At 41.4% G+C, this 19,888-nt stretch overlaps 5 protein-coding genes across 6 annotated transcripts; 3 read left to right on the top strand and 2 right to left on the bottom strand.

The window, feature by feature from the left end:
* Positions 1 to 722: 722 nt before the first annotated feature.
* On the top strand, positions 723 to 4,389 carry LOC111788622 (lysine histidine transporter-like 8). The gene is made up of 5 exons (XM_023669023.1): positions 723 to 1,368; positions 2,765 to 2,898; positions 3,002 to 3,429; positions 3,516 to 3,647; positions 3,726 to 4,389. The coding sequence occupies exons 1-5, from the start codon at positions 986 to 988 to the stop codon at positions 4,209 to 4,211; spliced, it is 1,563 nt and encodes a 520-aa protein (XP_023524791.1). The 5' UTR covers positions 723 to 985; the 3' UTR covers positions 4,212 to 4,389.
* LOC111788623 (ent-kaurene oxidase, chloroplastic-like) lies at positions 4,365 to 6,785 on the bottom strand. Its single transcript, XM_023669024.1, has 8 exons — positions 6,554 to 6,785; positions 6,302 to 6,462; positions 6,040 to 6,201; positions 5,810 to 5,953; positions 5,482 to 5,736; positions 5,252 to 5,413; positions 4,955 to 5,149; positions 4,365 to 4,875 (listed from the first exon to the last, which is right to left on the bottom strand). The coding sequence occupies exons 1-8, from the start codon at positions 6,714 to 6,716 to the stop codon at positions 4,561 to 4,563; spliced, it is 1,557 nt and encodes a 518-aa protein (XP_023524792.1). The 5' UTR covers positions 6,717 to 6,785; the 3' UTR covers positions 4,365 to 4,560.
* A 377-nt stretch (positions 6,786 to 7,162) lies between these two features.
* On the bottom strand, positions 7,163 to 9,217 carry LOC111789126 (pollen-specific leucine-rich repeat extensin-like protein 3). The gene has a single exon (XM_023669776.1). The coding sequence runs from the start codon at positions 8,897 to 8,899 to the stop codon at positions 7,355 to 7,357; it is 1,545 nt and encodes a 514-aa protein (XP_023525544.1). The 5' UTR covers positions 8,900 to 9,217; the 3' UTR covers positions 7,163 to 7,354.
* A 1,831-nt stretch (positions 9,218 to 11,048) lies between these two features.
* On the top strand, positions 11,049 to 15,287 carry LOC111789417. The gene is made up of 2 exons (XM_023670186.1): positions 11,049 to 11,649; positions 11,781 to 15,287. Exon 2 carries the CDS (start codon positions 11,933 to 11,935, stop codon positions 14,774 to 14,776), a length of 2,844 nt encoding a protein of 947 aa, XP_023525954.1. The 5' UTR covers positions 11,049 to 11,649; positions 11,781 to 11,932; the 3' UTR covers positions 14,777 to 15,287.
* Positions 15,288 to 15,848: 561 nt separating this feature from the next.
* LOC111788021 (B3 domain-containing protein Os03g0620500-like) lies at positions 15,849 to 19,734 on the top strand. 2 transcript variants are annotated; one of them, XM_023668154.1, is made up of 7 exons: positions 15,849 to 16,186; positions 16,633 to 17,035; positions 17,271 to 17,473; positions 17,642 to 18,170; positions 18,759 to 18,925; positions 19,063 to 19,393; positions 19,530 to 19,734. In XM_023668154.1, the coding sequence occupies exons 1-6, from the start codon at positions 16,094 to 16,096 to the stop codon at positions 19,390 to 19,392; spliced, it is 1,725 nt and encodes a 574-aa protein (XP_023523922.1). In that variant the 5' UTR covers positions 15,849 to 16,093; the 3' UTR covers position 19,393; positions 19,530 to 19,734. The 2 variants fall into 2 exon arrangements, with proteins under 2 accessions (XP_023523922.1, XP_023523921.1); XM_023668153.1 differs by having other exon boundaries at positions 19,516 to 19,734.
* Positions 19,735 to 19,888: the final 154 nt, after the last annotated feature.

The following is a 19,888-nucleotide window of genomic DNA, read 5'->3' as shown; positions in this document are numbered from 1 at the left end:
TGGTTGAGATGAAGCTTCTCTCCGCATGTCAAAGCTGCATACAATTCAAACATATTTTCTTCAAATGTTTATATTTAACCATTAAAGTTTACATTTTTATTTTAATAAATAATTGAAGTATGTTTTTAATTTTAAATTTAATTTAGGGTTAAGATTATAATATTAATCTAATTTTAGAAAAGTACCTTTATTGTTCTTTTGAAAGACCAAATGATGAAAACCGAAGGGCGGACCGACGAACCGGGTTTCTTTCGGCGGAGAGGGAGAAAATAGAAAACGTGGCCCATTTCACGCTTCTCCAAATTTAGTATTTTTATTTATTGCGTAAATAACTTTTTAAAATTACAAATTAAATCATAAGCTTTTGAATTTATCAATTAATTTATAAAAAAAAAATTAAATAAGACCTGAGAAACAAAATAGATGGGTTTAATTTTAGAGCCGAGGCCCAAACGGTGAAGAATTTGGGTCCGCATGCCTAAGCTCGATGCCCACGCCACGCGAGGCCACGCCACATGCTCATGTCGGGCCCTGCTGACACTGACACTAAACCTCTCTCCTTTGTAAAACTCTCGTACATTTTCCCATACTTACAGTTCCCTTCACACCTACATTACCACACCCATTCTTCGCGCGTAAAACCACGCGCCACCTGCTTTCCTTTTTGGCTTGAACTGTTTTAATTCAATTATTATGTTGGGGATTGCGGGAGTATGGGTGGCGCGTGGCAATATTCTGGTCCAGAAAGATGGAGCCAAAGCAGCACACTTGACAAAAATCACCATGTTTCCATCATTGACTGACCCCCCTGAGACCCCCTGACCTCCTCTCTTTCCGCCACGCTCCCCACCCATCAATCACTTTCTAATATCATTTGCACTCCCCACATCCGATTCCCTATATCAATCTCTAATTTCAAGCAGCCCAGCTGAGCAAAACAGAGGAGAAAAAAAACTGCTAACATCAACGACGCTCTGCTTTTGCCATGGAGGAGAGGCCGGAGACAGAGCTCATATCGATTCCAGCGACCCCACGAGTTTCTACGCCGGAGATTCTGACGCCGACGGGACAGCGCTCTCCAAGGCCACCTTCTAAGGAGGCAAAGTCCTCGACGGCGTGGACTCCGACGTCGTTTATATCGCCGAGGTTTTTGAGCCCCATTGGGACTCCCATGAAAAGGGTGTTGATTAATATGAAGGGTTACTTGGAGGAGGTGGGTCATCTCACCAAGCTTAACCCTCAGGATGCTTGGCTTCCGATTACCGAGTCCCGTAATGGCAATGCTCATTACGCTGCGTTTCATAACCTCAACGCTGGGATTGGCTTCCAGGCTCTGCTTTTGCCCGTCGCCTTCGCCTTCCTCGGCTGGTACGCTGCTTTAATCTTATGGGCTTAAGCTTTCATACCTTGTGCTAATTTTCATGAACCTCTTACTGTACCAACATGGTTTCAGTTTAGATGAACTATATGTTAATTTCTAGCAACATGGTTCGCCTTCTCCCACCCACCATGGATCAAGCTGGTGGGGAACTTTGGGTTGTGGGGTCTACTTGGTCAAGGTTTTCAATTCACTAATGGTCTCTTAATGATTATTTGATTTGAAGAGCGACGGGACTTCTTGACCTTTTGCTTTTGCTCTTATTTCTTATATTATTTTAAGCAAAATGCGATAGCTTTGTTCTTGGAGGGCCATCTTCTCTTTGGATGCTTTTTATTGTATTAACACACAAATGTATAATCTTTCTCTGCTGTCCCACCTGCCCATAATTTCAGGCTCTATAGTTTTTAAAAGCGTTTGTTGTAGTTTGGATGATTCGGTCTCGTCATCATTAGATGTTAACAGTGTTCTAACGTTAATATGTTTTGTTTGGATGTTGGATGATGTTTTTCATCTTGTCTCGTTGCCATATTTAAGAACATGCGCAACCATAGTGATTTCCTTGGAAAGGTCAACTAAACCGGTAGGAATACGAGGAGCTTTCAAACTACGTGAAGGTTATTGTGAGATCCCACGTAGGTTAGAAAGGTGAACAAAGCATTCTTTATAAGAGTGTGGAAACTTCTCCATAGCACACGCGTTTTAAACCGTGAAGCTAACGGCGATGCGTAAGGGGTCAAAGCGGACAATATATGCTAGCTGTGGGCTTAGGTACAGATGGTATCAGTTCCTAGTGAGGACGCTTCCCCAAAGAGTGTGAATTGTGAGGTCCCACTTTGGTGGTAGGGAGGAACGAAGCACCTTTCATAAGGAAACCTATCCATAACAGACGTGTTTTAAAGCCGTGAGGCTGACGGTGATACGTAATGGGCCCAAACAAACTATGGTAATTGAGCATGTCACATGTGATGGTCCCCAAATCAAATGCTTCTTTAAGTTTCTGGGTGGAGTGAAAGAGACAGAGAGACAGAGACAAAGATTTCAATTTCACAGTAGATTTGGTTTAGGGAGGAACGAAGAGTGTGAATTGTGAGATCCTACATTGGTTGTAGGGAGGAACGAAGCACCTTTCATAAGGGTGTGGAAACCTCTCCATAACATACGTGTTTTAAAATTGTGAGGCTGACGGTGATACGTAACGGGCCATAATTGAGCATGTTACATGTCATGGTCCCCAAATCAAATGCTTCTTTGAGTTTCTGGGTGGAGTGAAAGAGACAGAGAGACAGAGACAAAGATTTCAATTTCACAGTAGATTTTGTTTGATGTAACCATCTCTAACTTGGTGGTATTGTCTGTTTTTTTGTTCTTGTGGTAACTCTGTAGGAGCTGGGGAATACTGTCACTAACAATAGCCTATTGCTGGCAACTTTATACTCTTTGGATTCTGGTTCAGCTTCATGAAGCAGTGCCAGGCAAAAGGTACAACAGATATGTGGAGCTTGCTGAAGCAGCCTTTGGTAATATTTCCATACAACTCCAGTATACATGGTTCGGTTTTCGAGCCGGGCGTCTAATCGTTCTTGATAGATTGGTAAAAGAATTTTGTTGTATGATCTTCAGGGGAAAGATTGGGAGTATGGCTTGCTGTGTTTCCTACTGTCTACTTATCAGCAGGAACTGCAACGGCATTGATTCTTATTGGAGGAGAGACAATGAAACTCTTCTTCCAAATAGTATGTGGGCCGCTCTGTTCTTCAAATCCTTTAACAACTGTCGAGTGGTACCTCGTATTTACATCACTCTGTATTGTTCTTTCTCAACTCCCAAACCTCAATTCAATTGCTGGACTTTCCCTTATTGGAGCTGTGACTGCCATCACTTACTCCACCATGGTTTGGGTCCTCTCTGTTAGCCAGCAAAGGCCTCCGACGATCTCATACGAACCCCTTTCGATGCCATCGCCTTCTTCTTCTGTCTTCTCTGTCATGAATGCGCTCGGAATCGTAGCCTTTGCTTTCAGAGGCCATAACTTGGTTTTGGAAATTCAAGTATGCCTTTTGCATTTCTAGACTTGATACTGAGGAGCTGCTCTTTGTGATTGTATCTGAATCTTGTTTGTTTTGATGTCTCTCAGGCAACAATGCCTTCAACTTTTAAGCATCCTGCTCATGTTCCCATGTGGAGAGGAGCCAAAGTTGGCTATTTTTTCATTGCAGCTTGCTTGTTTCCTGTTGCTATTGGAGGATTTTGGGCATATGGGAACCTTGTGAGTATCTTTGTTCTTGCCATTGTTTCGAAACCATGATATTCGCCTTTTCGATTCATTTCTGCGTTTCATTCACAGATGCCTTCAGGAGGGATGCTCAATGCCTTATATGCATTTCACAGCCATGATATTCCCAGAGGGCTTCTTTCCATTACTTTCCTTCTAGTGGTGTTCAATTGTTTGAGCAGTTTCCAAATATACTCGATGCCCGTTTTCGACAGCTTCGAAGCTAGCTACACAAGTCGAACAAACCGTCCTTGTTCCATCTGGGTTCGTTCTGGCTTCCGTGTTTTCTATGGATTTGTCAACTTCTTCATTGGAGTAGCACTTCCTTTCCTCTCTAGTTTGGCTGGTCTGCTAGGAGGACTCACTCTTCCAGTCACATTTGCTTACCCTTGCTTCATGTGGGTACTCATTAAAAAGCCTACAAAGTTCAGTTTCAATTGGTACTTCCACTGGACACTGGGCTGGCTGGGCATTGCTTTTAGCTTGGCCTTCTCAATTGGAGGCATCTGGAGTTTGGTGAACAGTGGACTTAAGTTGAAGTTCTTCAAACCCAGTTGATCAAGAAACATCATCAGAGCAGAGCAACTTTGAGTTCAGTGTACTATTTCATGTTATGTGGTCGAAATAATCTATCGATCGATCCAGAAGTACCGATATTTTCGTGAATATAGTTCGAAAGTTTGTAAAATTTTCAGAATCACCATGAAAATCTTCGAGCTAAAAGTTGAACTCTTTATTTCAATGCGTTCTGTGCACACCTACTGTTCTAAAATGGATAATTACTTCTAAACTGATCTGAAACACACTGGTTTCTCTTCAACACAAAACAAAAGAGACTAATGGTTTCCAAAGACTCCCATAATAGTTATTTATTCCAGGTCCTTGCAGGATGGCGGAGGAAGTTCTATTAGTTGATTCTCGGTTTGGCGACGATGTGCAGTGGTTGGAGCTTGCGAGCAGTGAGGCCGAAAGTGTCGACCTTGTCTTCTTCTCCTTCCCTCAGCTTCCAAGTGAACTCTTGAACCAGTCTTCCGAGGGTAGTGCAAGCAATCAGCATTGCCTTGGGGGCACCTGCACACACCCGCTTCCCGCCTCCGAACGCCATGGTTTTGTACAGGTCCATTGGATCATAGCTCTCATCAAGAAACCTCTCTGGCTTCCATTCCTCAGGGCTTTCCCATTGTTTCTTGTCCATGTTGCAGGCGAAAATGTTCACAGCAACCTGAAAAGGAACCATCATCAGACATTGCCATATAAAATTACTCTATGGGGGTTCAGTGTTCTAGCGTGGCTTGGCTTACCTCACTCCCTGCAGGAATAAAGTACCCGCCTAACTGGGTGTCTTCATGCGCATATCGCAATGGAACGATCGAGACTGGACTGTACTTCCGAAGGGTTTCGTGAAAAACGGCAGTCAAATATGGGAGCTGTGACAGGTTTTCTTCAGTAATCTTTGCAGATCCACACACACTTTGTATATGCTGATATAGACGCTCCTGCAATGTCAAAGGTTTTTACAGAATGATGTCTTGTTTCGATGAATTTAAGAATTGAACAGACAGCAAACAACAGAAATGGTAGTGTTCTTCAGGAATTGCCTGTCGTTTAGGATTTTGAGCAAGTTCATACATAGCCCATTCAGTTACAACCAGAGTAGTGTCTGAGGTTTCAATGATTATCTCCCAGAGCAACATGGATATCTGTTCCTCTGTGAGTGATTTTGCTTCAGATAACAAGAACTCAGCATAGCAATTCAAATCCTGCAATAAATTCTCTACATCAGAGCAGATCAATAGGCTCATTTGAGCTCAAGCGAACGAAAAACTACCTCCCCAGCTGCAATTCGCTTCTTCTTCTCCTCCACGAGGCTCTTCATCGTCACTCCCCTGCGAAAGTCCATCTTCCTGATCCTATCCTCCACACCCTTGTTGGGAATCCATCTCAGATATGGGAAGAAATCTCTCCAATCAACCTCGATCGCACCCTCCATCGGATCAATCACTAAAGTTCTGAACAGATCTTCTCTCAGCAACGTCGTACCGAGCCCATCGACATATAACGACTCCATATCCCTCCCAAACGTCTGCCAATGAAACCACAACGTTAGCTATTTACAATCAAGTTCTGAATTCAGCAAAAGAACAGAATGAATTCACTTCTTTAAGCGCCAGCCCGAAGAGTTCCGATTCAAAGATCTTTCGGAAATTAACAGATTCTGATGAAGAATCCTTCACACAAGCCAACAACAATTCTCTGGAAATATTGTCTATCATGGTGTCTCTCCTTTGTCTGAGTCTTTTCTGAACTTGAAACAGATCAAACTATTAGAAATTAACCCAAAGAACAGAACAAGAACAAGAACAAGAACAATTTTGAAAACAAAAACCTGAGCGTTAGCCCCCAAGACATTAGCCAATATGTATCTCTTAACCAGCTTATGAAAGTCATTGTAATCGCTCATAGCAACCATGCATTTATCAGCAGTCAAGATAGTGAGGGCTTTGCTTAGTTTTCTACTGGAAATGGAAGAGTACCTCGTCACCATAGCCTTCAAGAATCAAGCAAGATCAGAACAGAGCAAATTAAGAATCGGAGGAAAATTTTCACTCGGAGAGCAATGTTCGCCGGAAATCGGCCGGGATTTATACCTCTTTGGCGAGATCGGAGGAGTTGAGAACGATCACAGTGGAGGCGCCGGCTTTTATGGAATAAATCGGACCATACGTCTCGGACCATTGAGCAAACGTTTTGTGCGGCTTCTTCTCCTTCAACTGCAACAGATTCCCCAGCACCGGTATCCCCGGAATCGCTACACAAATTCATTAAATCGTTAATTTCACATCATTTTCCCCAAACCAGCAACAGTTCAAAAACAGAGACGACAACAAACCGATCATTACCCGGCACCGGAGGTAGAGGACTCCGACGTCTCTTTCTCCAATCTCCGATGAAAAACATCAGAAGCAACACACCACCCAGAACGGCGGCCGCGACATACGGCGGAGCCTGAAGCATCTGGACGAGTTTTTGCATGCATCCGAGCGGATCAGTCGCGACCGCCATTTTCAACTCTGAGGTTCAGAAAATACTTGCAGAAGGACATGGGTGTTCTTACTTCTTATAGCAAGAAAACAGTAAATACGACAATAAAAAAAAAATTCTTTATTAACAAGAAGACGTAGTATTTAGCTATTTTTCAATTTGACTTAATTACCATTTATGGATCAAAGGTGGAATAATGGGTTTCTTGAATTGGTATTTTAATTTTAATTCAACATTATTCTTAAATAGTGATGTTTGTTTCTTTAATATTAAAGAAAAAGTTAAAACAAGTTCCCTTATTTAGAACAAGGTTCATCTAATTGGGACGGTCGATTCCTTTTTCCTTAATTTTTTGCTATTTTTAATGCATTACCAAAAATAATGTGTCTACATATATATATATATATATATATATATATATATAGATAAGTATTGTATAATGCATGCAACATAGTTGTAGATAATTATCCGTAGCAACATGCATATCTGATATAATTTAGAATGCCTTGGTGTGCAAGACATTTGTTGAGATACAAGAGATATTAATGAAGCTACAAATTTGTTTTTTTTTTTTTTAAGTTTAATTTGTTGACACTCATAACGATGGAAATAAAAATGTTAAAATAGAGAGGCGAGTCCGATGATTTGTCACGTTTTATTTAGTAGCCTGGGAACAATGGTGGAGGCGGTGATGAGTACTCGAAGCCCAAATTTGGTGGAAGAATGATGTCCTCTAGTGGTGCCAGTGGAGAGGAGACTGGAGGAGGAGATGGAGAAGGTGGTGGTGGTGGAGAGGCTACGGGTGGTGGTGGAGAGGCTACGGGTGGTGGTGGAGAGGCTACGGGTGGTGGTGGAGAGGCTACCGGTGGTGGTGGAGAGGCAACCGGTGGTGGGGGTGAGGCAACCGGGGGTGGTGGGAGCGAGTTGATTACAGGTGAAGGAGGAGGGTGGTTCATTGGGACATGTGATTGACGATGAGGATCATCAATTGGTGCCTCTGGCTGTTTAGGAGGTTTGGATCCTCCGCCGCACTTAACCCGACTGCAATCCACGGCCTTTCTGATCTCTGAACTACAAATCTCGGCCGGTTTTTGCTTAGGCCTGTCTTGCAAACAATTGTCAGCATCGTCCAACCAAACATCCTGTCTATTCTGAGGCACACACCTATTGTCTTCGGCATCAAACAAATTATCAGCGAATGTGAACTCAGCCAATTTAGGCAAATTACACACACCTCCATGCACCACACCGGTCAAACTATTGGAAGAGACATCAATAATCTTCACATTCTTCAACCTATCTAAGCTCATCGGCAAGCTCCCACTCAATTGATTCGAAGAAACATCGAAAACCGTCGCATTTCCAAGCAGAGCAAGCTCACCAGGGATGCAACCACCAAGCGCATTGTTCAACATTAAAACCTCGTTCAACGTGTTCCCCATTTTCCCAATACTTGTCGGAATGCACCCCGTGAAGTTGTTGTTGGCAATCACGATCACCGACGCCGGCGAGTCGCCGAAACTCTCAGGAATGTGGGAGGTGAACCTGTTGTTATTGAGGAAAATGGCGTCGAGCTCCTTGGTGAAAAGGGCATGAGGCAATTTCCCTTCGAAATCGTTGAATCTAATGTCCAGAAATTTCAAATTCGGAATCCTCAAAACGACTTCAGGAAAAGGGCCCACAAATCTGTTGTTGCTAACGTCGAGCTCGTGAAGGAGAATCATCCTCTCGAAGCTCGGCGGGATAAGGCCGCAGAATCGGTTGGAGTTGATGTGAAACAATGCGATGTCCGACAGTAGACCGAGCTCAACGGGGAGGTAACCGGCGATGTCGGCATGGTTGAGGTCAATTCCGGCCACGACTTGGACATTGGGGTCGTCCAGAGCAGAGGTACAGAAAACTCCGGTGTAGGAACAGACATCAGCGCCGACCCAATTGGCGGTGGTGTTTAAAGGGTCGGAGTAAATGGACCTCTTCCAGGCTTGAAGGGCAATGAAAGCCCGTCGGAGCCTGGAATTGGGAAAGGTCTCAGTCACCACAACCGTGGACTCGTAATCGTCGGGCAAATCATCGGTCTCGAGAAAGGTTATAAGCTGGCGGCGGGCAATGGACGACGCTTCGGCATCGGAAAGAGCCGAAGCGAAAAACGAAAAAGATTGGAGGAGAAGAAGAGAAATGAACAAACAGCAGCCCGAGCCTTTCATTATCCTCTTTATTTCTTTTATTTTTTATTTCTTTATTGAGAAACTATTGCCGCCTCCTTGGGTACTCCCAAGGGCTGTTTGGAATGGATGAAGATGAATGGGGACTCCGGTGGGATTTTATACCGGAGGGGATCCTATCCTTCCGTGGTTCACCGGCTTCTCAGCCGCCGCCGCCGCCGGTAATTTTCCAAATATAGTCGACTCCCATTGAAGGGGTCGCGATTCTGTTGCAACAGACTACAGCGCACCGTTGCTTGAAGCGCGGGACTCGGGAGAACGAGAGGGATCGCATTTCAGATAGGGCAATTCAAACTTCAAACAGTTTTGGGTTTGGGCCAGGCCCATTGCCTTTGGCGGCCCAGTCCAACAATAAAATAACACTAAAATTATTCTCATTTTCGACCTTACAAATTTTTATTACATTTTGTAAATAATAATTGCTAAGACGAACTTATGATAAAATCGTGTGCGTGATATCAGAACTACACACCGAGCAGTGTGCCCATGAAGACACTAGCGACCCAAGGGAACTGGATTGTGAAATCTCACATCGTTGCAGAGGAGAACTAAGATGTTCCTAAAAAAACGCACTTTTAAACCTTAAGAGGAATTTTATCTCAAATAGTACAATATTTGCTAATGACAGGGCTCTTGCAATTGGTATAAGAGCCCGATACAGAGCGGTGTGCCAGTGAGAACACTAAATCCAATTGTGTGGTAATATTTGCTTGAATAAAAATATACGTGAGCATAAAAAAATGTTTTTTAAAACGAATTAATATTATTATTTAAAAAAAAAAAATTGAAAGAAGCAATCCAAATAGAAAAAGACAAGGCAGACCATTATAAATTCACGGAGAATCGAACCCAGCATATAGACACCCGACAACCTTATCATAATCAAGAATTGACATTTCTATAAATTATTCAAATTTAAACATTTTTATATAAATAAATATTATTTAAAAGAAATTCAACATTCATAATATTTTAAATAATACTCTAATTAACTATTAACTTATTTTACTCATTACCGTTTAGGTTAAGTTCTTAACCATTTAAAATTTTTTATTTGGCCTCTAATTTTTAGGCATAATTTAAAATTTTAAATAATTTTAAAATTAAATTGGTTTTATTATAAGTTGATAGGTTTGAATAAATTCATAATTTGACTTTTTTTCTTGTTAAGAATCATTGTCTGTTGAGTGTTGACCACTTTATATAGAAGCTGACGTCATGGTGGGGACATGTAATGTGATGCCAATGGTATGCATGTGCATGCATGCATGGCGGTAGCATGCTTTTTTAAAGTACGTTTTGATTTAATTAATGAAGATTTGACTATGATTACCCAAATTATATTCCGTAATTATATTAAAGTTTTGGTCGGATTTAAGATAATTGTACTTTTGGGTATGTGACAATAACATCTCAATCACTATACTATTCCCCCTTAATGCTATCAAATATTATTATGTTTTATGAAAATAATATATATAAATTTGTTTTAAAAAAACATAAACGAACTAAAAAAACTTAATTAGAGCGAAAAAGCTTAGTTGGGTCATCATATTAGGCTTTCCGTATAGAACACTGTCCCTTTCAAACACTGAACCCGTTCATGCTTAGATAGTGTTGCTGCTAACGAGTAGTCAACAATCTCCTCTAGTCTTATGGAAATTAGTGGTATCGAAGACAAAACCCAAATTAACTCAGACCCGTGAGAGAAGAAAGATTGATACAAAAATCAATTCAATTAAAGAATTGAAAAGAAAAAAAAGACATAAAAGGAATAGAGGGAAAATCCTAAAAAATGTTGTAAATTAACATGTTCTTACATTAACTACAAATTGAGTTACAATCATTTGAATGGTTGTTTCACTAGAATCATGGAGGTCTTAACAAGTACTCTACAATGAAGATCTTTCGTACTCAAACATTCTACTCTTTACGGTGTCAATGTCCAGAGACAAGAGTAATTGGGATAGGGATTTGGACTTTGGATTCTTTCACCAAAATCGAAGAACAAAGAAAGAGAGGGAGAGGGAGAGAGATTTTGAATCCAAAATGAAATAAACAAAGAGAAAAGAGCAATTCGGCGGAGTGGAGGAGTGGACCATTGGGGGCAAGAGGGGTCGAGCTGGGATTTATTAATGGTGGAGGCGTAATAATGGTGGGAGATGTGAAAGAAACAGCCAACCAGCATTCAATGCAGACATGTTTGTATCAATTGCCATAGTAAATGTGGGAATTTATGGGGTTCTCAGAAACCCCTTTTCTTCTTTTTCTTCTCACTCTCTCTGTTCTTGCTTACTGGAAGAGTGGTGGGGGAGCTGCTGATGTTGGTTGGAGGAGTTGTTGGATGCTGTTTTCTGCCCTTATTTTTCGTCCTTTCCCTAATCCCAACAGTTTTCTTTTGGGTTTAGATTCCTTCTCTCCCATTATCTTTCTCGGCGGCTCCTCTGTTCATATTCTAGTGCTCTGTTTTTCACATTTTCGTTCCTGGTTCGATTAAAGCTCTGTTCTAATGGGTATATGCCGTTTTCTGTAGAAAACTTTGGGATCTTCAGTTCAAAAAAGGCAAGTATTAAAGCTTGTGAATCTGGGGTTTGCGGGTTTCTTGTTTTTTTTTTTTGAATTTTTGAATGAGTTGCTGGTGATGGAGATGAATTTTTTTTTGAAATGGAGCCATTTTCAGTGATGGGCCCTTGAAGAAAGTAAAGGGTTCTTCTCTGCTGATCGTATTAAAGGTAATGTCGCTTAGTCTGATGACCCTTTTGTTCTTTGATATCTTTTCCTTTATTTATACCTTCTCTTTAAGACCCACTGATATCGATCTCGCAAAAGTTAGCGATGTGGCCTAATGCGTCTGCCTTACCAGTTGAATTGAAAATCCAAAAAGGAAAGAAAAGAGAACCAGCTGGTTCTTTGGTTCTTTAGCTCCCGGAAGCTCAGAAACCCTCTTTTAAAGCCCGAGTTTCTTGAACTTCAGCTCTACGATTTCGTTCGCTTTGGCTTTTGTGTTTAGAATTCATGCATCTTTCACTATGGAAGCCCTTGTCCCATTGCGCCGCTTTAATAATGGACAAGAAATCCAGACGGCGACATGGGTCTGGTCTTACAGAGAGGCGGAAATCCTCCATTCTCAGGCAATTGCAAGAAAACAAGCTCAGAGAGGCTCTTGAGGAAGCTTCTGAAGATGGGTGTTTGGCGAAATCCAGAGACATTGACTGTGATTCGCCAAATCACGACGGGAATGTTCGACGGTCGAGATCTCTCGCTCGGCTTCATGCCCAGAAGGAGTTTCTACGCGCCACCGCACTCGCCGCCGACCGAACCTATTCCACGGAGGATTTGATTCCGAATCTCTTCGACGCCTTCACCAAGTTCCTCACCATGTACCCGAAATTCCAGTCGTCGGAACAAATCGATCAATTAAGAACAGAGGATTACGAGCATTTATCAGAGTCGTTTTCGAAGGTATGTCTTGATTACTGTGGGTTTGGTTTATTTTCGTATATTCAAACCCAACAATTCTGGGAGTCTTCTGCGTTTACTCTCTCTGAAATCACTGCCAATTTGAACAACCATGCCCTTTACGGCGGCGCCGAGAAAGGCACAATTGAACACGACATCAAGACACGGATTATGAATTACCTTAACATTTCCGAGAATGAATATGGGATTGTTTTTACAGTCAGTAGGGGGTCAGCTTTTAAGCTCTTGGCTGAGTCGTATCCTTTTCATACGAATAAGAAATTGTTGACCATGTTTGATCATGAGAGTCAATCTGTGAGTTGGATGGCTCAGAATGCTAAAGAAAGAGGTGCAAAGGTTTACAGTGCTTGGTTTAAGTGGCCAACTTTAAGACTCTGTTCAAGGGAGCTCAGGAAACAGATCACAAACAAGAGGAAGAGGAAGAAGGATTCTGTTTCTGGGCTTTTTGTGTTTCCTGTTCAGTCAAGAGTTACAGGAGCAAAGTATTCTTACCAATGGATGGCTCTTGCCCAGCAGAACAATTGGCACGTCTTGCTCGATGCTGGCTCGCTCGGTCCGAAGGACATGGATTCCTTGGGGCTCTCCCTCTTTAGGCCAGATTTTATAATCACGTCATTTTATCGCGTTTTCGGATCTGATCCAACTGGTTTTGGCTGCCTGTTGATTAAGAAATCTGTTATAGGGAGCTTGCAAAGTCAATGTGGGCGGACAGGTACAGGAATGGTGAGGATACTGCCTATTTTCCCGCAGTACATCGGCGATTCGATCGATGGTTTGGATGTGTTGGCTGGGATTGAAGATGATGCTATCAATGGTCAGGAGGATTCTGAAACTGAGACGCATCAGGAGTCACGAATGCCTGCTTTTTCGGGCGTGTTTACGACGAACCAGGTGAGGGATGTGTTTGAGACTGAGATAGAACAAGATAATAATAGCTCGGACAGGGATGGAGCTAGTACCATTTTTGAGGAAGTTGAGAGCATTTCGGTTGGGGAGGTTATGAAGAGTCCGATCTTCAGCGAGGACGAGTCGTCGGATAATTCATATTGGATTGATTTGGGACATAGTCCATTTGGTTCTGATAATTCTGGCCATTTGATTAAGCAAAAAACATGGTCATCACCCTTACCACCATCTTGGTTTTCTGGTAAGAGGAACAGTAGGCAACTTTCACCAAAACCAGCATCGAGGTTGTTGAGAAGTCCGATATGTGGTGGTGATGATAAGCGGGCGAATCCAAGGCACCGTGACGATTCGGTATTGTCGTTTGATGCAGCTGTATTATCAGTGTCGCAGGATCTATGTCGGGTGGAGGGGATTCCTGAAGAAGAACAATCTGGAGAACAAGACTCTTGCTGTGGCAATGTTGGAAGCTTGAAAGATTCTCATGCTGTTAGTGAGATTCAGGAGGATTCAGAAACTGGAGAAGAATCGATCCCGAATAGGTTGAGTTTCGCCTCGAATGGAAACCGATCTGCGAATCAGACTTTCGAGATTCAGGATTTGAAGCTTTCGAATTCCACAGCAGCTGGAGCCTTAAAAGACTTGAAGGAAAGTGCTATAAGGAGGGAGACAGAAGGGGAATTCAGACTCTTAGGTAGGAGGGAAAGGAGTAGGTTTTCCGAACGTGGATTCTTCGGTTTAGACGGAGAAAGAGCGTTAAGCATGGGTCGTCGAGTATCATTTAGCGTAGAATATAATGAAAAAGAAAGCTTGAATGAGATGTTTGAGCTCGGAGAAGCATCTAATGCAGCTTTTGACAATGAGGAGTCGATGAGTGATGGAGAGTACGTCGACGAGCAAGAATGGGGAAGGAGGGAGCCCGAAATGATCTGTCGACATCTTGATCATATCGATATGTTAGGCCTCAACAGGACCACTCTCCGACTGAGGTATCTCATTAACTGGCTCGTCACTTCATTACTTCAACTCCGACTACCGGGTCGAGACGATGTAGGAACTCACCTCGTACAACTGTATGGACCGAAGATAAAATACGAACGAGGTGCTGCGGTTGCTTTTAATGTTAAAGAAAGCAATGGAAGAGGGCTAATTCATCCGGAAGTTGTACAGAAACTAGCTGAAAATAATGGAATATCTCTTGGAGTTGGTATCCTCAGCCATGTCCGTGCAGTCGACGTTCCGAAGCAGAACTCCGGTCAGTATGATCTCAAAGACATGGCATTGTGCAAACCAATGGCTAATGGTCACAACAGGAAGAAACTATTTTTTCGAGTCGAGGTCGTCACAGCATCGCTCGGATTCCTTACCAACTTTGAAGATGTTTATAAAATGTGGGCTTTTGTAGCCAAGTTTCTGAATCCATCTTTTCTGGAAAACAGTACATTGTCTTCCGGCCCCGAGACTTCAGAATCATAACACCGAGCCCCGTTTTCGAGCGCTCTTCTCTGGCTAAACACGAACACAAAGATTATGAGAGTTGAACTCATTTAGCAGGAGATGCTGCAACATACATACAGCACACCCTGCTAAAAGTCCAACTCTTCCTGCTAAGCAGACGACGATTCTTCGTTCGTACCGTCTTCAAGAACCAACACGAAGTTTTGAAACACTGAGAGGCGAGAGCTGGAGCTTCTTTGATCATCCGTGCATCGCTGCAACGCACCGAATGTAACATGTTCTTCTGCTGTTAGTTAGAATATACAAGATTGGTAGGTAGATAGGAGTAGGAGGTTGGTGGTTTAAACTTTTGGCCACACCTAATGTTACAAACTTTATTTGAGATTGTAAATGTTTTTGTGCATTTGCTTACAGATATAGATAGAATCTCTGGTCTTTGTGTCTTTGTGTTTTAACTGTATTTCTTTGTTTAAGGTTGTAAACTTGTCGTTACTCAAATGGATTTCTCTTCCATTTTCTTTCATGAAAACCACACTTCCTTCATGTCCTCTTCATTTTATCCTCTTATCCTCCTCGTACCCACATTGTCGGAGAGAAGAACGAAACACTATTTATAAGAGTCTGGAAATCTCTTTCTAGAGACACTCGAAAGGGAAATCCTAAGGAAGATAATCTCGGCTGGTGGTAGGTTATGGTTTCAGAGTCAACCACCGAGTTGGTGTGTCAACGAAAGAGCCTCAAAGGGGGTGGACACTAAGCAGTGTGCCAGCGAGAACGCTAAGCCTAAAAAAAGTGGACATCGAGCAGTGTGCCAGTGAGTAAGTTGAGCCCAAAAACGGGTGGACATGGAACGGTGTGTCAGCTAGACATAGAAAACTCGTTGAAGAAAAAGAAAAAAGAAAAAAAATCAGACCGGATAGCAGTAGGCCTGTAGGGTTAAAAATTAGTGCTATGGACGGAGAGATAAAAATTTAAATTGATAAATTAAAATAAAATTAAAGTAAAAAAATACATAATATAGATGAAAATATTATTTTTAGAAAATAAAAAATGAAGTACGATTACTGACACACTCCACACGTGTGAACGTGGCGCGCTCAGAAGCACTTCTCCCACTACGGGGTTCGTTTGCCAGAATCCCTCGAAACTCAAATCTATCCTGGAAGCGACCGGAACTTCCATTATTTCTCCGTCAATCTTCGGTTCTTCTTAGGGTTTGTTTTTTGGTCCATTTTCTTCTCTGTTTCGTTTTCTGGCAAATATTTCTTCAATGTCTTTTGTTTCATCAAGATATTGCTCAAATCCTTATTGACTGGAGTCTGTTCATGCGGTTTGATGATGGAGACGGAGTCTTGCCAGTTGATGGTGACTTCCAGGCGGCCTTGCTTTTATGCTTTCTATTCCTCCACTCTTTGTTCAGAACGACTGGTAATCTCTTCGGATTTCGCGTTCTCCTGACTGTGTTTCCTGTCATTATCTGAGAAATTAGGTTAATATGAGCATGCGTTTGTCATTTTACATCATGTGTGGCCAGTTTGGACTCGATTATCTATTTCTCTTCGCTCTTTTGGAAAAACTGTTTTAGGAAGTTAGAGACTGCTTTGTCTTTGTTTGTCTCTGTTTTCTGGGGAAGTTTATAGTGGTTAGTTCAGTTCTGTGTGGAATGAAACATTTCTTTGAATAAGCGTTTAAATCATTCCACGTGACGTTGGCGAGTCTTTGCATCATTTAGCATCTAGATGTATCTTATGAGTAATAGCTGCGCTCTGACCATACGTTGTGCATTCAGGTCAAAATGAATATGTAGCGCTATTTGTGTTTTATGGCGGTCTATTGGATTGTCTTGTGCTGATGTGATTTTCGTATCATTGCAGAAACTTCCTTTGAAATTTGTCAGATACTTGGGAGAAATAATAGGCCGATCAGTCACATTAATTGGTCCTAGCGGCCATACTTGGCTTGTTGACTTGATCCAGCAGAATGATAACTTGTTCTTCTGTGACGGATGGCCAACCTTTGCACGAGATCATTCCCTAGAATGTGGTGATTTCTTAGTATTTAGATATGATGGCGAGTTGAATTTCACTCTGCAAGTTTTTGATCAGAGTGCATGTGAGAAAGAAGATGCATTTCATTCTCAGTGCAGTCAAGATAACACAGGCCATAAAAGAGATAGGGAAGAGGACCCTACATGCCCAGATACATGTCCAGAGGCTGTGGTAAAGAAAATGAGGAGCATTTTTTATGTTCATTCAGAGTGCAGGGAGGGCCTAGCAGGTAAACTGAGTTCTGGTCTTAAGGTTTATTTTGTAGAACGTAGAGGGAAATGCTTATCTGTGGACAGTGTTCTTTGCTAGTTCTTTCCTAGTTCCACGTTTAGCCTGCGAATTAGGAGGAAAAAATACTTGGTTAAAATAATTATTTCTAGTGATTTATTAATAGTTATTCAGAATGTCAGCTCCTTATCAGCATGTGATTAGAAATTAATTGGATCATACCTTCTTGTTTCCAGCCATAAAAACTGTTGAGGTCCATAAAAATGGAGCTGGTCAGAATGGGATCAGTAAAGTTGATGACGTAACTATGCAAGATAAAATTCTGGCCTTATCACTATTATCTCAGGATGAGAAAAAAATTTCCCAGTCATTTAGCTCCAATTATCCATATTTTGTGAGAATCATGAAAAGCTTCAATGTTCGTGGTTCATACACATTGGTGAGTCGATCCCCAAAAACCAAAAAGAAAAAAAGGAAGTAAAATGTGGTGATGATGACAAAAAAATTCCTTTTCTTCTTGATGATCGTAAAGCAATAAATTAAAGCAACTTTCCTTCATTTAAATGTCAGTTTGACAAGCCTGATGCCGTCCTCTCTTGTGATGCAGAATATCCCTTATCAATTTTCTATGGCACATCTTCCTAGCTGCAAATTAAAGTTGGTCCTTCACAACTTGAAAGGGGAATCCTGGCCCGTGAATTCTGTTCCTACAATAAGAGTGCATACAAGTCATACCCTTTGTGGAGGATGGATGGCCTTTGTGCGTGGGAATGACATCAACATGGGAGATATATGTGTTTTTGAGCTTGTCCTGGATTGTGAATTGCGTGTTCGCATCTTCAGGGTTGGAAAGGAAATATCTGAGGATCAAAGTAGAAAAGGATCCTTGAGTCAGCTAGATGCTGACCATGCAAAAATATCTCGTAAAACTCTCAAAGGTTTGCCAAAGAAAATGAATGGAAACTCTCACAAGGTTCATTCAAAATGCCCCAAACGAATTGAAGTACATGATAAAAAAAGTTCGAAGTCTTGGCAAGAACCTTTCTGCAATGATGTTCGGAAACATTCTAGTGCAAAGAAGGTCTCCACCAAAGTCGTGGTTTGTTCTCAATCAAAAAAGCCTTCTAAGCGTTTGGGTAAGGTTTCTCTCCGTCATCTGCATGTAATTATGTTTTAAAAGTATGAAAGAAGGTTCTCTATGGTCTCTCTTTTGTCACGATGGCCACCATCTGTTGTATTAAAAATAGAGTTTATTACTTCTCTATTTGCATGTAGTTTTATTGTAGTTTTATTGTAGTGTATTAGGATGTTTTTTTTATAAGAGACAATTTCATTGATGAGTGAAATTTACAAGAGGAATGTATAATCTATGGTGTTTACAAAAGACCTTCCCAATTTGCAATGAGGGAGGTATAACTATAGGAAGTAAAAATATTAGACAGTTTACACCAAGATATAGCTTGGTAAACAACATTGTCGAAAAGTTTTGTGTAGGCCTGTGTTGCTTTTGCAAATATTCTCTGATTTCTTTCTTCCACATATTCCGAAAGAAAAGAAAGTCATGATGAGGTTTTTCCATAATTTTCTCTAAGCCATGATTGTAGTGTATTAGGATATTCATTATGTCCTCATGATTTTCTCAAAGCTAGGCTGGCCTTAATTGGTTATGATATGCAAGAATATGAAGAACTTGGTTTTATGGCTTTTGAAATTTTAATGACCAGTCAATCAGAGAACCAGTGTCAAAGGCGATCTTGTATTACCAGCTAGACTTGGTTTGCGAGCAATGTTAGCCCTTGATGAAGAAAGAGCAGCTAAGTCATTTGCTTCTTGTTTTCCAAATTTTGTCAGAATCATGAAAAAGTTCAACACTAGTGGTTCATATACTTTAGTAAGTCTTTTATTTTAGACCGTTCATGTACTTCCTCAAGTTTTTGGTTTTAGATCCAGTGTTGTTTGTCAATGCAGTTATTTTTTACATTTTCTTTGCTTCAATTTAGTAGGACTGATTGGCATTCTATGTTGCAGAAAATTCCGCATCAGTTTTCTTCGGTACATTTCCCTAACAGCAAAACTGAGATTATACTTCGCGGTCCAAACGGGGGATGTTGGATTGTGAACTCAGTACCAGACTCAATGGGGCGAATGATGCATACTTTTTGCGGCGGTTGGATGTCGTTTGTTCGTGACAATGGTATCCAGATGGGGGATATCTGCATTTTTGAACTTGTTGGCAAGTGTGAATTGCTTGTACATGTAACCGGAGTTGGGAAGAAAGGGTTTGACCTCAGCAGTGAAGTCGCAACTTGTAGTGAATTAGCAATTGTACCAACAACAAGCAATCATCCTTCTCTGTAAGGTTGGTACTCCGCCTCATTTCTTCTCAATCAAAAAAATTATTTGCTCATATTAGGAATGGCTAGATTTTCTTTTGCTATAAAGGTCACCGGTCATCTTTTTCCCCCAAAATTCTCATTGTAGCGGTCCCAGGTTAGGCTGTCGTTGAACCCATGGCAACGGATGACTGGTTCAATCGGAGTTGCATCACTTGTACACACTTTTTCCCCCTGCCCCTTATGCTTTTTCCCCCTGCCCCTTATGCTTTTTCTTGAAATGAAACTAGTGAATGTGTTCTCTTATTTTGCTAACTTGTCGCTCTAATCATCTAATGTAAATGCAGATTAAAAATTGCATTCTTTACTTGTCGTTCTAACTTTTCTCATCCAAAATTTGCAGAAGAAAATAAAATAGTGATGAAATGAGAAGGCGCGAGAGCCTTGATCTGAGGTAACCTCTTCCATCTTCGTAATCATGTTCCTCAGTAAAAGAATGGAAGGAGAAAAAAAAGGTTTAA

This window comes from Cucurbita pepo, chromosome LG02, assembly GCF_002806865.2.
Source record: "Cucurbita pepo subsp. pepo cultivar mu-cu-16 chromosome LG02, ASM280686v2, whole genome shotgun sequence".
NCBI classification, from domain to species: Eukaryota; Viridiplantae; Streptophyta; class Magnoliopsida; order Cucurbitales; family Cucurbitaceae; genus Cucurbita; species Cucurbita pepo.
This window is presented reverse-complemented; position numbering and strand designations above follow the sequence as displayed.